The 17,770-nt window shown below is 30.4% G+C and overlaps 2 protein-coding genes and 1 long non-coding RNA gene across 3 annotated transcripts; 1 reads left to right on the top strand and 2 right to left on the bottom strand.

Annotated features, from left to right (window-relative positions):
• Positions 1–3,663: 3,663 nt before the first annotated feature.
• On the bottom strand, positions 3,664–5,653 carry LOC108813708 (putative glycosyltransferase 7). Its single transcript, XM_018586340.2, has 2 exons — positions 5,519–5,653; positions 3,664–5,157 (listed from the first exon to the last, which is right to left on the bottom strand). Exon 2 carries the CDS (start codon positions 5,142–5,144, stop codon positions 3,792–3,794), a length of 1,353 nt encoding a protein of 450 aa, XP_018441842.1. The 5' UTR covers positions 5,145–5,157; positions 5,519–5,653; the 3' UTR covers positions 3,664–3,791.
• Positions 5,654–8,097: 2,444 nt separating this feature from the next.
• On the top strand, positions 8,098–9,577 carry LOC130496169 (uncharacterized). Its single transcript, XR_008935235.1, has 3 exons — positions 8,098–8,535; positions 8,679–8,836; positions 9,110–9,577. It is a non-coding gene; the product is annotated as an uncharacterized LOC130496169 (long non-coding RNA).
• Positions 9,578–13,417: 3,840 nt separating this feature from the next.
• Positions 13,418–14,547, bottom strand: LOC108810850 (uncharacterized). The gene is made up of 3 exons (XM_018582926.2): positions 14,407–14,547; positions 13,878–13,988; positions 13,418–13,687 (listed from the first exon to the last, which is right to left on the bottom strand). Exons 1-3 carry the CDS (start codon positions 14,506–14,508, stop codon positions 13,574–13,576), a joined length of 327 nt encoding a protein of 108 aa, XP_018438428.1. The 5' UTR covers positions 14,509–14,547; the 3' UTR covers positions 13,418–13,573.
• Between the last annotated feature and the right edge of the window lie 3,223 nt (positions 14,548–17,770).

The following is a 17,770-nucleotide window of genomic DNA, read 5'->3' as shown; positions in this document are numbered from 1 at the left end:
CTTGCAACTTAATGAGCATAGGTATTGACCATCCTATCAATCGATTTCTAGTTCATATGATTCTAATCCGATAACTTAACAATTTGTTTCTATCTCAAGAAACATTCATTGGTCAATCATTCAATCATCTAGCAACCTAGGTAATTGATTCTATCAAGATATTCAATCAAACGTAATGAATCAAGTAAACTAAATCTATCAATTTGATTTTCTGTGACAAGAACATTCGATCGATTTTCATGAATCAAACATTATGTCTCAAGATTAGGGTTACCTTAACCTCTTATTGGGTTGAATGGTATTATGAATCAGAAGCTTGATCTTGGTTAAACCTTAAACACAAGAGTCAAATCGAGTTAGCATGAGATCAATACAAAACGTTTGAACGAAACTTTAAGCTAGAGAGATGATATCTTAGCTTTGGGTTAGGGAGCAGCTCGTGGATTAGGGTTTGGATCATGATAAGGTCATGAATCAAGGCTGCTCTTGGGTTAGACACCTTAAACAAAAATGCAAATCAAGTTAGTTTAAGAATCAAACACAAATCGCATAAGAAAGAAAAATTAGGGTTTGCGGCTTTGGGTTGGAATCAATGGAGTTGATTTGCAAGCAAGGAGATCGTGGCTTTATGACTTGGATCTCCATCAGGTCGTGTCTTCACATCAATCTTAATTCATCTTGCTGGAATCCTTTGTTTTCCTTAAACAAATTTATCAAAGAGATGTTAGTAATATCAAAGACAATTGGCTGTAAATAAAACTAGAGAGAAGTTTGCAGCCTTAGGTTTATTTCTGATTTTGACGGCACGGCTTGTATCTGACATAGAGAACGCGTATGATCTCGGATTGAAGTGAGGTCTGCGGCGTTGGATTCTCCTCTTCAATAGCTTTAAATGGATATGTCGCAAGTTGTCTGGATCCTTATGGTTTGGGAGAACGATCGATTTGAAGTTGAGTCAAAATTAGGGTTCTTGAGCAATTGACGGCGCGCACTAAAACAGAGCTTGGCGGGGAGTCTGAGATCGGATCGACGCGAAGTTTCCGGCTATGGATTCTTCTCTTCAAGAGCTTCAGTTTGGTAGGTCGCTCGTCGTCTAAGTCGTCAGGGTTTGGAAGTTACACCGGTTTGAAGGTCGCGCCAGAATTAGGGTTTTCTAGGGTTTTTGGTTCAAAACGGGAAAACGGGTTTTGAGCTTAGGGTTTTGGTTTGATCTCGATGTCTTGAAGCTTGGAGCTGTCGTGCTGATAACGTGTTGTAATTTAACTGAGGTTTAAGTCTGATGTCGAGATCTGAGGAGAGAGTAAGGAGAGAGAGAGATAGTTGAGGTTAAGAGAGAGAGGAGGCTGTGTCGGTTTATGCAATCTGATAACTTCATATTAATCATTAAAACAAGAGATACATATATATACTAAGCCACAGCCGACCTTGATTGGGTTTATAGGCGATGTGGGACTGATTTGGACATATCCAAATCCAAGTCTATCTATGATTACAAGTAGATAATCATGAGAAATAAATACAAGATAAACATGAATAAATAAGTAGATAATCATGGACCGACAAATGGATAAGGTTCGGTTTAGACAAACCAGAACCTAGATGGTTAAGACATCCATCTGAACCAGTCGGTTCACAACAATGATAATATTTTTTTCCTCAACGATTTTGTTTTTAAAGTAAGCTCACAAATCTGTATGATTTCTTTTTTACTAAATATTTTTTTGTCAAAGTCATTTTCTAATTAAATACTGCCTCTGTTTCAAAAAGAATTATATTTTAGAAAATAAAAAAAATTGTTTAAAAAGATACATTTTTATATTTTAATGCATGTAATTATTGTAAATTTTAAATTTCAAAGAAATAATTGTGATTATTGAATTTGATTGGTTAAAAGGTATAAGAAATACTTAATCACAAAAACCACATTTATAACTAAAATTTAAGATTTTCTGTTATTATATACTCCCTCCGTTCATAAAAGATGGTAGTTTTAGAGAAAAATTTTGTTTCTAAAAGATAGTTTTTTTATATTTCCAATGCAAATTTTTTCAACTAATAATGAATAATTGTGAAGTTCAAAAATATTGATTGCATTTTATAAAATCTTATTAGTTTAAAAATATAGAAAATATAAAATTACAGAAAACTATACATTTATAACTAAATTTTAATGAGTTTTATTAAAAAGTGTAAAAATCCTAAAATAACTATCAGTTAAAAACAGAGGGAGTATGTGTGAAGTTTCTAAAACATAGATCATTTTGGATGAAGATTAAAATTGAAAAATATGCAATCTTGATATAAGATATATAATTGTTAGCGCCCCTTTTAAGACTCAGAATAATCCATTTATGTACTAGTTGTATGAATAGTGTCTCATTACCACCTATCGATTTATCGAACCTTGTTTTATTTTTTATATTATTTTTTATATTATCAAACAAAATAAAAAAAAAAAACTAATATTGCATTCATCTTATTACTAATTCATTAGTGAGTAAACCCTTTTAAAACCTCAAATATTTATTTTCTTCGTAAACAACTTCAAAGTTTACATATGAATAATTGACATTAACGGGCTCATTTAGCAAGACATGAATCGGTGGCCAACCCTTTGCGGTTTGTATAAATTTCATGAGCATCGATCGATAAACAAACAAAAGTTATTTAAACAAATAAATTCTTAAAATTAATCTAGCAATCAAAAATGAAAATGTTTTAATAACTAATAAAGTGTTAGGCATGTAGCAAAAGTTTGGAGTCAGAACCCGTCCGATCTTCAAAATAACTGAACTTGAGCTTTGTAATTAAATCCAACAAAAAATTCAGGTTAATCTATTTATGGTTTAGATAATATCATTCTTGTGATCAATCATCAAACCATATTTAATATTGACATATTGTTTTAATACTTTGGACCCAAACTATAGCAAAGAAAATATGAAAGCTATAGATGTATTTTACTCTTTAGTCATTACAAGAGTCGTATTACAAATTTGATAAATGTGTCTTATTTTCATGTAAAACATGTTTTTCCTTTAAAATAAAGTGTGGAAGTTTAACTGTGTTTAGCATAAACTTGGTTCTCTTTTATACGTTGCTTTAGTTTATATTTGATATTTTAAGTTTGGTGGAATTTAGTTTGCTTATAATATATGACTTTTTAAAGTGTATCAATAATACTTTTGTTAATAAAGAAAAGTTTGACTAACTTTATATTTAATGAAGAAAAATCAAAATTTAATTTTTGTGAAAATTTAGATGGTTTAAAATGGTGAAAATGGCAAATATACCGTTAAGATGTTTTTTTATGAAAACCTCGAAACGTCCAATCCAATAAGCCCTATTAAGGCCAGGCTGGGATTTAGAATAAAAGCCAAATTTGGGCTGGTCTAAATCAAGCTTAAATATTTACAATATGCATTATACTGTTTTTTTTTGTCAACAATATGCATTATACTATAAAATATGATATTTTACTAAAAAGACTAGTGGTGATTGAGAAATCAAGTACAATCTAAAATACAGAGAAGTGATAGAAGACAACAAATCGAAGAATCCCACTCATCATGGCTCACTCTGTGTAAAAGTAAATAAAGTACAACTAGGATACTGTTTTCTTTATCCAATACGCCCTACAATAATCATTAAATTACCCAAAAAGATTCCCAAATCATATATTATAATAGTAAACTCATATAAAATTATAAAACCACCATCTAAAGAGTTCAAAAACAAAATTAAAACACACAACAAGAGCCACATAGGGATAAAATTTCATTTAAAAAAAATCACCAGGGCTCATCAGGATAATCAAACGGTACAGGTTGAAGAGGAGACGTCTTCCCTAGATCCGAGTGTACGAACCCATACCTACGCATCACTTGATTGTCAGCAAAATTAATGGCTTTGATCATGCTATTCCAGCACGTGTCACCATCGTACATCTTATTGTGGTCCCCATTACAAGGCTGACACCCCGTGAAATGCGTGATGAACGGTCTCCGCCTACTCCCTTTCCCGCCACTTTCTCCACGGAGAAACCTCTCCTCTCGAAACGCACCGTATCGCTCACTCACTTTCTCCGCGTGTCTCCTCCGCAACGTGGCGTCCTCCCGCTCCATCTCGAGGTACCTCTCGGTTATGTTGGCTAAACCCGGTACGATCTCTAACCAATACCCTTCGAAATAATAATCCCCTTCGAGGTATATCTTGGGATAATACTCCTCCTTGTGTTTAAACAGCAGATAGATAAGAGCCGTCTGATCGTCCGATTCCGGAAACAGCTTATCTTTAAATATCGACCGTTGGATCTCCCCCCACTTAACATAATCAGGACTCACCGGGCCCATGCTCGTCCACGTGTCGATAAGCTCCATCGACCACTGACAGTTTCTAATAAGAAAAACGCCGGCGTTTAGCGCCGTCCAGCTCCGATCATCGTAAACAAGTCCAGGCCAGCCGTGAACGACGAGATTATAGCTCCGGTAACGGTGAAACGGCGGAGAGAAATCCATGTCGGTGAAGAGAGCGTCGGAATCGACCCACCAGATCCACTCCGCCTCCGGGTGAGCGATCATCGCCGCCTTAACCGCCGGGAGCTTCGCCCAGAACGATCTCATCTTCGGGTGGAGAAGCGCGTTGCTGTAGAAGATGTCGTGGCCGTGGATTCGGCAGTAGTCGACTTTGTTCTTGAAGAACCGGAGCAGCAGATGGTCTCCGATCGGGTTTTTACACGGACCGGATTGCGAACCGGTTATCATAACCGTCCGGTTCTCGGAACCGGGGATGAAGGAGGGGTGTAGCTCTAACCAACGTTTGCGCTTCTCGTCCCAGTTCTTAACCGGTTTTTCGATTGTGTAGGATAGATCCGGGTCGTCGTAGAAAACCGGGTCGGTTGGATCGTACCGCATATCGATTCCGCGGGTGCATTTGGTGGACTCGTCGGTTTTGTCGGCTGAGATTGAGAAGGTGAGGTTTGGGGAGTTCGAGAAGGAGAAGAAAGACCAGACGAGGATGAGAGACATAAAAGCTCCGCCGAGGAAGAGAACGACGTCGTTGTAACAGATGAATGGTCTGGTTCTTGCTCCGGCGTATTTTGCCATCGGAGATGATTGGAAATGCGATGCCTCAGGCGAGACCATTCAGAGTATTTACCTGCAAAAAAAATATAATTTATTTTCCAGTTTAACATAAATGTGACATTGGTCATTCGGTTGATATATTACTTAATTGTTTCAGATTTTGCTTAAGTCATGAAATTCAATTTGTTCACATTTATGGAAGATTTGTTTTCGTTTTTTGAGTGTTGGTTTTGTATAAAATATAAACCATTACTCAAAATGGTATACAGTATTAAATTTCTATACTTGAACCTAAAAATACAGTCTCTATCTGATCTAAGCACGTGTATAAGTGATTAGAACGAATCTGTAAGCAATAACCAGAGATTTAATCAAATCGTTATACTAAATAAGAAGAATCACAAACAAAATCTGAACAAAAATGGGAACTGTACCTGAAAGTGCAATTCGAGAGAGGGGAAGAAGCTTCCAGTGTGAATTTTTTTTTTCTGGGAATGAAGAAGAGAGTAGTGATACTATGAAACTTGAAAGTAGGAGGAAGTGCCATGTGAAACTTGTAAGTCCTTGTTTTGCTTCTCATTCAGACACCGACAGTTTTTAACGACGTCGTTTCTCGGGACCGTATCCTGGGCTCATGGGCTGAATAAACTATTTTACTGTTTTGGCCCGTTGGGTTAAGTTGACTGTTTTTTGGTTATCCTGTAACTTTAACCTCAGTTCAGCTCATTCGAAGATAAAAAGTGTATAAAACTTATCTCAGACAGAAATTTCTCAGTTAAGCTTATTAAATTATAGGGGAAAACTAGTTTGACCCTTATTCATCAATTATTACTATTTTAACTCTAACTTTATTTCAGTTATTAGTTTGATTTTTTTACCCAATTTATCCTTAATTCTTTTGTTAACAAATAGTAAGTACAAAAATATCATTATTAATTTTTGAAATAATAACGATTTTGGTATTTTTCTATCGACAGACTTATTTTTTCTACCTTTTATGTAGTCACAAACTTATATTTATTTTTTCTTGAGTTTAAAATATATAGACTTAATTAAATTTTCACAGATTTGTTTAAACAAATTTGTCATGTTTCATAGATTTATTAAATTTTCACAGACTTATTTAGTATTTGAAAATTTTAGTTTATTTATCCAAATGTGGATAGATATATATAAAATTTTATAGATTTGTTTTTTCTTCGACCATAATTTTACTTGTTTTTGATAGATTTAATTGGTTTTCGACTGATTTATTATTCACTGGCCACAAATTTACTTAATTTAACAGATTTATTTAGTATTTGATAAATTTGTATATTCTTTGAACATATATTTAATTATAATTTGATTTTCATCTTTGATCACAAATTTAGTAATGATTTCGCAGATTTTTAAACTTTGACCATAAATTTAGTTACAATTTAGAATTTTTTTTAATTCTTTGGCAACATATTTATTTACTCACTTAACAGTATTGATTAATATAAACCGTTTAAATATAAATTATTTTTAACCACTAGGGTAAACCCCCCTACAGACGGACGATCAAATAAACTAATAATATAAAATTATTTTTAGTTCTAAATTTAATTTAACTAAAAATACCATTAATTTCATAATTGTTTTACAAAAATTATATCTATGTATTTTAGAATTCATTTTAAAAATATAAACTTGTCTAATTATAATATAATATTTGGAAATAATATTATTTAATTTCACTCAAAGTTTATTTAGTTTAATTATACCGATAAGACACAGTAGATTTTTAAATTACACTAAAAACATTACATATTAAAATCATTATGTTTATTACTAAACTTTTATTATATATTATTTTAAAATCATTATTTGTTTTATTTCTCTTAATTTATTTATCAACTTTTACGGTTAAAATTATTTGATATTGTGGTATTCAACCATAATTTCGTTTCAGTTAACTAAATTTCATAATATAATGTTAAAATTTAATGGGCTGTTTTTATTTTGGCAGTGTAAATATTTTGATATGTTTTATCTAAATCATTTAGTTTGATTTCTAAAATTATTGTCGCTGTCAAGATATTTTTTATTACGTTACTCGTATAATGAAATGTTTGATTTTGGCAATTATAATGGATCTTGATAAATTGTATTATAAGTCCAGCTGACCAATTCTTCAAATGTGAAATCATCAGTGATTGAAAAAAAAATTAGCTGACATATGTCATTAGGGCATCTTCAATAATGACACCAAATTTGGTGTAATTTCAATACTAAATTTGATGTTTTGGTATTAATTTTTTTTTTGCCACTCCAACGATAACACAAAATTTTACACTAAAAATAATATTATATATTATTTGATGTTTTCAATTTTAATAAATGTTTATATTTTTATTATTTGTGATTAATAAATAATTATTTATGACATTTAGATATTATTTTGTTAAATTTTTGTAGTTTTATGTGTTATAAAATTTATTTACATTTATATTTTTGGTTCAACAATATTATATTTTATGTATTAGTTATAAAAAAAATATTAGTTATATTCAAAATTACAAACTATTAAATATCAAAAGCACATAACAAATTAATATATTTATTTTAATAAAACTTGTATTAGTTTGTGATACAAGTTTAACTATATTGTAAAATAAAATGATAATACTCATTTAGTAATTTAATAATGAAAAATAATTATGTAAAATAATTTAATAATAATAATGCAGTATATTTATGTTTAGTTACAAATATGAAATAAGTAATAATAATAATTACTATTAAAATATATTCTGAAACGAAATAGAATCTATCTATTACTATAAAGAAAGGATGTTTCTCTCCTTTCGACACGTCAGACGACACGTCAGAAATAGGAGCTCTGCGACGTTGACATGTGTCGCGTTAAATGAAACGCAGAGTAGTGGTCCGTTCGTCTTAGGCTTTGCAGTGTAAAGGTCTGTGCTTCATGGGCCTAATGTGCGTGACTCTCGGCCCATAGAATCATGTCTCACGAGAACCCTAATCGAGTTTGAGAGTCCTCGCCTTCGTCCTCCCTGTCTCCTTCGGCACCCATCGTGACGAAACGGATGCTGTAACGATGCGTTGCGTACTCATCGTAATTACTCCGAGTGTCTTTAATTCGCGTCTCGGATACGACCTCTTCGGTTGCGCTGATCATCGCTGTGTGTGTGTTATAAATTGACACCATCGATGGAGGTTGGGGACACCACTGATTGAATAATCTCTCTGTTGTTCTTCATTCGCGTCGTAGTCATTTCTTTTACCGAAACGCTCGGTGTTCAGATTCATTCCGTCGTTTAGTCATCACTTTGCAAGGCGGTGTTTCGACTTTCTGTATCTCTTCTTCATCTTCCTACTGCCTCTGATCCTCATCTCTATCGCTTCTTTTTTCCATCAACATGTCCCTCTCCGATTCAGAGTGGGCATGAGACACCCATGACAGGTGAGATTATAAGTTCTTTGGTAGGACCAGCTGCGATTGTAATCTCTCTCACTTGATTTTTTTTTGGTTGTGGTTATAATTGTTTGAAGCAACTTATTATAAGTATTGACATCTGAAGCATTCTCTTATATTGTTTCGGGCAGACTATTACATCAGATGATCAGAGAAAAATCAACTCACATGTGAGAACTGATGCAGAGAGAAATGTCTCACCAACGCATTTATGGAGTCTCTGCTTCTGCACATCTTAACATGGCGACTGATTACATTCTCCAGCTCCTGCTAATATATCTGTATTGGAGTAAGTTGCTATCAGTCTTCTTCCCAAGAATGTCTCTTTAGATTATTTAGTTTTATGAATGCTTTTCCATATTTAGAGTGAAAGCTATAACCACAGCATGTGATTCTTAAAGATGACATACATTTAGATGACTATTAAACTCCATTATAATTTCAAAACACACTGTAACAGTTTTAGTGTCACTTTTAATTATCATAACAAATGTTATTTTGAAACTCCTATGATCCAGGCGCAAGAGGTCATGTTAAATCCTCACATTTCCCTTTGTTTCAGGACATCACTGATGATATACTTTCAAGAATACAATGGTTGGAGTCTTGGAGTATTGAACATGTCATTCCAGGAAGAAATATACCATCAAATGCTCTCGCACAGTGTGTTACGTACGAGAATAGGCATCACTCCTACATTGCTTTGGTTGGTCCAGCCTGGTTGCAGTCGATGCTTGCTCAAGAAAGCAGAAATGCTTGATGTAAGAGTGCAGTAGTTTTAATCAGTGTCTTTTTATACAGACGGGTCCACCCTGTTAGTTCTCCTGTTTTGTCTTTTTGACTGATTCAGTGACTGTAGGAAACTCTGATTTGGACTTTGGAATTATTGAAAGTGTTAGAAAAGCAAATGTTACTTGAAAACACAGGAGGTGAATACTTTAGAATTTTATCAAACTGTCATAGTTTAAGAATGTGATTTCATTCAAGATTCAATAGAATAAATAAAAAAAAATCATTCTACATTAAATAGAATAAGAATATATATAAATATATATTTTTAGATTGTAGAATGTTTACTGGAAATAAAAATATGAAAATAATGTTTTTGGATCATAATGTTGGGCTGAATATATTCAAAACAATTAAACAGATGCATTAATACTTAATACTGTAAACAAAAAAAATAAAAAGGTCGAAGTTTAAGTTAGAAAGTATATAAAATGGTATATTTAATAACAATGTAATACTATGATCGGTATTCAGAAAAGGTAGCAATTGTAAAACAAAATAATATTTTTCTTTGTCTGAAACAAAATAATATTTAATAATAAAAATTAAATAAATTGTGCATATATATCGAGAATATTTTGATTCTCTTTTTACACTTAGCTTTAATCCATAATTACATTTGACTATAATTAGATTCTAATATATTGTTTTCTTTTTATAGTTTAACAAATAATATAGTAAATAATAACATTTTTCATACAAGTTTTAGTGTATTTAACTAATACAACAATCTTAAAAGTTGATTTATTTACCTTTTTATGACTTTTTTATATAATAGTGAAAATTAATGTTACGATTAAATTAAACATTTTGAAAAGATCCGATCTAGACAAGTTATAATTTATAAGATGAAGAATAAAATACATAGATAAAATTGCTGTAAAACAATTATGAAGCTTAATTCTATTTAAATTAAAATAAAATTTAAAACAAATTTGTACTATTAATTTTAATCGTCCGCCCGTCAGTAGGGCGGGTTTACCCTAGTAAAATATATATTTTAAAGATTTGGTGTGGTGAATAGTGTTACATCAAATTGAGTGGGATGTCAAATTTGGTGTCTTGTTGGAAATGAAATTACAATTATTGTTTTTTGTAATAATATAAGAAATAGATGAATTTAAATAAAATACTTAGAAATTTTAAAATATATATATTATGTTGTTTAAGATTAACTTTTAAAAGGGAATATTATTTTTTTATATTAAAATCAAGATTATTTTGTGAACTTTCTTTTTTATGAATTACATTATAAATAAAAAGATATTTTAAATTTATACATTTAGTTTATTATAAGTTTATTTGAAAAAGGAAACCTATATAAATAAATAAATAAAGTAAAAAATAATAATAATGACAATTAGATATATTTGATTCATTAAAGTATCAGTATAATTAACCGTCATAAGAATTAACGTAAAGATGACATGGAGAAAATTGATTTTTCAAATAATATTATAGAGATACATAAAATAATGGGACAATGAGGTGAATACCCTCAAAAAAGCTTAAATTAGCATATTGCCAACGATGTGATATAACTGATATGAGTGATGTCTTTTTGGGGTTGAGTTACCAAAAATATCCTTCTATGGTTGACACAGGAATCGCGTCAGGATTGACACAACAGAAATTTCGTGCAGGTTTAGCAGAGCTCTGCATAGTGCCTTTTTTATTATTTTAACAGCACTTTTACAGCTTTGTACAGATTACACTTTTTGTCTTTTTGCATTTTGTTTTATTTTGTTTTGGTTCTTTTTTGGTTTTCAATATTTGTAAATGGTTAGTAAAATATCACAATATACTTTTAGCAGAATATCACAATATACTTTTCTACAGATTACACTTTATGTTAATAAATGGTTAGTAAAATATCACATTATTCTTATCGTTAAGTGATAAATGATTTGTTAACTGATAAATGATTTGTTAGCTGATAAACAACAAAAACTAATGTTTTAACTGTTAATATAATTTAGTAAATGTTAAGGATAAACATAACGCTAACACGAGAGTGTGCCAACAATCATGTAGATTTGTCGCTTCATGTTAACAATTAACATAATTAGTTATATGCTACAAACAAATATAACATGATTAGTTAGAGAAGTCAAGGTGATTTTTACAGTTATATTTGTTTGTATTTTTTTCTTCCAAAAAGATACAAACACATATAATTGTAGAGGTCACCTGACTTTTCTAACAGCCACTTCATCACTTTAAAGACTTTCCTTGTAACATTTTCATTTTTATTATCATTTTTTATTTTTTTTTTCAATTATACAATGGTATTCTGGTTCCGCAGAAGTGGTCTAGACTAGTCACGCGTTGCCACATGTCGGTCCCTTATCCCTAACGATGCCGAAATGTTAATTCCGCAGTAGCCGGGATTCGAACTATGGTGGCTTCACCGTATTGGACTCTTGTCCTCAAGTTAATCACCACCAGACCACAAGTCATGGATTTTTTGTTTCTTAAAGATAAGAATGATGGTGAACAAACGGTTTATCAAACAATATATTAACTCAGAAAACCTATATTAATCCATTTGCAAGCTAAAAGTTCAATTATCAAACAAATGTATAAACTGACAAACCATTTATCAACTCATTTACGAGCTACACAAACCAAATATCAATTAACAAAAAGTCCTTTTAACATCATACAAATCATTTATCTATTTTGTGGTATCAAGCTATGTACCAGTTAACAAAAAAATATACCAGATAACAAATCAGTTATCAAGTAACAGATGATTTATCAAACAATGTATTAACCCTTAAACCATATATCAACTAGCTTACACCAGGTAACAAATCAGTTATCAGCTAATTGAGAAATGCATGTAACTATATTTTTAACTGCTAAGAGATTATGTCTCCTATTCATAGCCTATACATGGTCTAAGAATACATTTTGTTAATTGTAACAACAATACAACACTAGTTAATAAATGGTTAGTAAAATATCACAATATACTTTTCTTTAAATGATAAATAATTTGCTAGCTGGTAAATAATTTGTTAACTGATAAATTGTTTGTCAGATATATTATGTATCAAACAATGTATGAGTTGACAAACCATTTATCACGTAATAAATCATTTATCACTTAACAAAAAATATATTGTGATATTCTATTTACCAACCATTTACTAACTAGTGGTGTATTTTTGTTACAACTAACAAAATATGTATTCTTAAACCATGTATAGACTATGAATAGGAAACATAATCTTTTAGCAGTTAAAAGTATAGTTACATGCATTTCTCAGTGAGATCACATGTGAGAGTCTAGATAATGAGATACTGACCACTCATCTCATAAATGATTAATTTTCATCAGAAGCTAAAGCTAAGCCTTTCCCAAGAATTTATTTCCGCGTATACTTTATCATTTTAGATCAGGGTTGAGGATGGCTTATTTCACTTTGTGAAAAGAAATAATTCTTCCTTTGGTTGAATTTTTCACCAGAAGCAAAAACACAATCAAAAAGTTACAAATCTTCCATATAAAATAATTAAAAACTCACTATTGGATTTAAAAAAAATAATAATCAGAAGATAAAAAAATATCAACTACATCTCTCCTTCTTATTCGATGATGCATCTGGTGCTAATGGAGACTTTCTAAATTTATAGCACATAACATTGTTGTATCCTTGTTGTTAAAAAAAAAAAAACATTGTTGTATCCTCTCACAGTTCCACTAAAGCTTTGATCGGAAAAAAATCCAAAAAAAATATAAAATTGAAAAACATAGATAGACTAGAAGGTGTTATGTATTTTTTTTTGTTAATTGATGAAATTGTGTAAATAAGTGGTCCCACTATCTGAATTATGTGACAGCATAAAGGATAACTACTCTGGCCCATTACAGAAGCTATGCCGTAGACTTGTCATAGGCATCTGTAGTATCAGGGGTAAAATGGGAACAAAAATGAGATTGAAAAAGAATGGGTATAATGTAAATTAGTGTTCGGATTAGGTGTATGGCCGCCAATTTCTCTATAATAATTAGAGAAGAACTATTTTTGTGTAGGCATTATCTAAGTTGATGTCAAATTTTTGATATAAAAAATGTCGGCTAAGTTTTGATAATAGTAAATAATAACAATATTAAGTTTTTGATCAAAAGAAACAATATTAAGTTTTTTTGTTGATTAAGTTCTTATTGGTAGTATAGAAAGACAGAGATCACAACAGAACACGATGGGACACAGGTTGAATATATTAATTATGGATTGGCTTTAGGTTTCGGAGGAGACTTCTGAGTGTAAATGTAATCCAGGTGAGCATTTGACGTTGTTTCCATCAAACATTCCTCTGTTTCACATAGTGTTTCTGTTTCCTTCAAACAATTAAAAAGAATTTTGTTAATTTCTCAATTCAAACTTCAAAAATGTTTTGTACTATTCATTATATTATTTCTTTTAACAGTCACCAATCTATATAAAATATATATATATGCGTATCTGTGTGTGTGTGAGAAAAAGTGTTACCAAATAATAGAATCGATGGACATATAATTAGAGAATTACTTTAACTGTATTCAGTTTCCGAGGAGGTGATTGGGTATAGATGTAGTCAAGATGAGCATCCAACGTCGATTTCATCAAACAGTCATTCGTTTCACAATTCTTCTCTGTCCCCTTCATACATTTAAAATAAATTTTAGTAATCAACCATTTGATAAACAAAAAACAAATCAACAAGGATTGCACCTGGTAGCAATAATTCTTGGATCATCTAATAGAGATCTAAAGTTTTCGTTAGAGAAGATTTACTCTCTTAGAAAAGTTAAATTAATATAATTGGGATCTCGTCCTAAGACGTCTGAACGTTCGGATCCAAAACTTCTTAGTCTTTCATATAAATGTAACATATACAAGCAGAAAAAAACATTAAAACAATTGGGTTTCCTTTTTTTTTTTTTTGTCACTGCAATTGGATTTCCTAAATGATAGATATGATATATGATATATCCTCAGTTTAGGTTTGATTTTGTTGTAAAGGTTAAATCGACATAAACAATAAAGCAAACACAAATCTAAGCGAATGGATACTCACTGTATCTTTGCTTTGGAGAGTCCTGTCTGGACGGGCTACCGAAGCAGTCATCATGAAGCTGAGTAAAAGGGCTGCGAAGATTAGGATGTTACACTTTGACATAGTTTTACTCTTCTTAATCTTCTCTCTCTCTTTTTTTATGTTACGTTTGGTTTGTTATATACATTGAGTCAATAGTCAAATTTATAAAGCAAATTTAGGAAATAATATATTTGGACGGTTGAAAACATTCAACTCCTTTAAATTTTGTGGATATGCACATATTAATGATTTAATGTTTAATATTATTGATAGCTTTTAAAATGTAGATATTTTCCTAAAGAGAAAGTTATCTATTGTTTATTATGCATAAATCTTTTATTTGTAGTAAATATTTTATTTCTTTTTATGCATGCATGATCAAGTTCAAGTCTCAAACATTTATGTCTTTGTTACTCTTTTTCGACATCAAGCATCTAATCATTTTAATTTTTAATAAATTATCGACGAATGATGTATAATAATAAAAACTTATAATTTTTCAATTATTAAACAAATAACATATCTGAATCTAATAGATTGAAAGTCGTAGAATTACAAATTTGATATATGATTAATACGGCAATCCTAACAAACTTTAGAAGATAATATTTTCAATGTTATAAAAATAATTTTACAAACTAATCCTACTAATCATTATATTAACACCATAAAATAAATCAATTTTAAAAAGTATATGACAATAACTCACACTAAAACCGTCCAGAAAAACATATAAAATCACAAAAGACCGGGGAGAAATTTACGGACAATGTCACTCACTCGGTAAAAAACATGAACATAATATTTCTAAACATTACAAACACTTGCTATGGATTGCAAAATTATAAGTTTTTTAATAATTATACATTAAATAACAAATATTAGGGGCGATTGGTTAAACTGTAATTGTAGAGAATTTATTGTAAAATTTAATCTATATAATTTTTTGATGTAGTTGTAGGAATTAAACGAGAAAAGAATAAAAAGAAAATATATTCTTAGAACAGTTTTTTTTTGCTTTAGAAATAAGGTTCCTACAACTATTTTTTATTTATTTTAGCTTTAAAAACTACATAAATCATGATTCGCAATTTATTTGATTATAGAGAAAATTTAAAGCTAAAGTCATTAGTGAAAATCCAACCAATCACTTTCAATCTCACTGTAACAACAAATAAACAATAATGTGCACTACAAATAGATACAAATTAAACAATTAATCAATGTTTTGAATCGCACCGACATTGACTCGATATTGTAGATGGGTCAATGATAGGACCAGTTCAATTGAATACTAAATTGTAATTTCATTATTAGTAAAGTAACTATATATGTATAACTATAAAATTATTTTTCTAAAACATTATATCATTGCTAAAATAAATAAAAAATCATATGAAAACAAAATATTAACTTCAACAATAAATTTAAACTATAATGAAAACTCATTTATTTAGATAGATATTAAAACTAATATTATTTTTTAAGAAGTCTTTTTAAAATTTACAATTTTTATATTTTTAACTTGAACTTGAGAAAACTCGGTTTTAATATCGAACTGGGTCACCAGATTTAACGATTTTGACCGATGTTTGATCGGGTTTACCAGTTTAATTCAAATCCAATTTTTAACACAATCTGAAACCTAGTATTAGAGCAAATTCAAGATCCAAACCGGTTCTACCGGATGGTCCGGTTTCAAAACACTGAAGTGTTTTGAAACCCGACCCAAATCCGCGGTTGAACCTATAAATCCAGTGACTCGAGATAAATCCGGTTTGAGTTTTGTGAAAACCCTAAAATTTAAGAACCTGTAAAAACCCACAAAAACCTATAAAAACCTACCAAAACCCGAAATTTGGTATCGGTTGAACCACTGGTTGAACCAATAGATAACTTTTATATATTTTTTAAATTTTTAATTATGTTTTTAGATTGTATTTTATATTCTAAATTCCAATTAAAAAGTTAGGTTTCTTTCAATTTTTTTTTGCTATCTTCCTCTTCCTTTGCTGACCTCTACTGATTTTGTATATCTTTTTTCTTCTTCCTTTTTTTGCTTTTTGCTTTTTGATTATTTTGTTTATTATAAATATGTAATACTAGGTTTTACGTGTTCTGAGTCCTATGTATATTGTTTTGTTGATAAGTTCTACAATTTAGATTAAACTTTCTGATTTTTAATCATACATAATGCCAATTACACTATTTTATTTGTAATTTTTAGATTTTGATAAAGATTTCACTATGCCACCGGAAAAAAATGAAGTGAACTATGGTAGAGAGAACCAAAATTAGTTGATATAATTTGGTGTTAATTTATTTTTGTTATTGATAATTTATTACAATGATGTTTTACTAATGTGAATAATAAATTAAACTTCAAATCCAAAATAAACCAATAGTAAAACATCATTGTAATAAATTAGTAAAATAAAAATATAGAAATTAAAGTTAATATTTTATAAATGTTTTTAAACATAAAAAATATATACATATCCAAACTATTATTTTATGTTTTAAAAAACATTTAGAAAATATAAACTTTAGTTTCTATATTTTTATTTTCATAGCTAAAATATTATTATATAATAAGATTAATTCATTTATTAAACCGCGGTTCATCCGCGGTCGACCCAATGACCCAGTGATGCGGTAAGTCGTCCGGTTCAATAATCGGGTCGGTTTTCAGAACATTGCATAAATCCATTCATCCAAAACAACTACCATCACTTGAAAAAACTACAAACATATTAGGCAAAATCATTCCTGTCAAGAATGAAAAAGCTCCCAGAAGATATCAAACTGAAATAATCTCACTTGCTGGTAAAGCTTCAAGGTCAACCGTCTGTGATATCATTTGATCGTCTACAACGTTAGTTCATGCTGCTAAAGATAGCAAGGTGTACCAATTAATGGAACTCTTAGTCTTGACCGAATAACCTCTCACCTCACTTACCAGATACAAGAGGATCTAATGAGTAGACGTCCTAACACCAGTAATCGACAAGCTCACTAAGTCAAAAGCATACAAGAATATTTTCATCAAAATAACACTGATGTAGGGCTTCATCGTCTTCATTTGGCTAATAATGGTTTGTATCTAAATTTCTTCTACCTATATGGCATACTAATGCTATGCAGAGGAGAAATGGATATCGAGAAACGATATTTAGATAAATTAGAATGGCGACATTACAAAGCTAGGGGCGATCAGCGTTTGAAACAAATCAATACATCTTTCTACGACATAAGTGTCAAACAATTACCATGTTACGTGGCAACACTGATAACAGTGAATCGACAATTACATATATGTAATCGCAACAAAAACATGAAAAGA

This window comes from Raphanus sativus, chromosome 6 (assembly GCF_000801105.2).
Source record: "Raphanus sativus cultivar WK10039 chromosome 6, ASM80110v3, whole genome shotgun sequence".
Lineage (NCBI taxonomy): Eukaryota > Viridiplantae > Streptophyta > Magnoliopsida > Brassicales > Brassicaceae > Raphanus > Raphanus sativus.
This window is presented reverse-complemented; position numbering and strand designations above follow the sequence as displayed.

What these genes read in the sequence shown, in the direction of transcription:
- LOC108810850 (XM_018582926.2), bottom strand. Translation starts at nt 14,508, where the DNA reads ATGTCAAAGTGTAACATCCTAATCTTCGCAGCCCTTTTACTCAGCTTC. An exon ending in CTCTCCAAAGCAAAGATACA is followed by an intron (nt 13,989 to 14,406) that starts GTGAGTATCCAT and finishes AAATGTATGAAG; the next exon opens with GGGACAGAGAAGAATTGTGA. An exon ending in GGAAACTGAATACAGTTAAA is followed by an intron (nt 13,688 to 13,877) that starts GTAATTCTCTAA and finishes AATTGTTTGAAG; the next exon opens with GAAACAGAAACACTATGTGA.
- LOC108813708 (XM_018586340.2), bottom strand. Translation starts at nt 5,144, where the DNA reads ATGGTCTCGCCTGAGGCATCGCATTTCCAATCATCTCCGATGGCAAAA.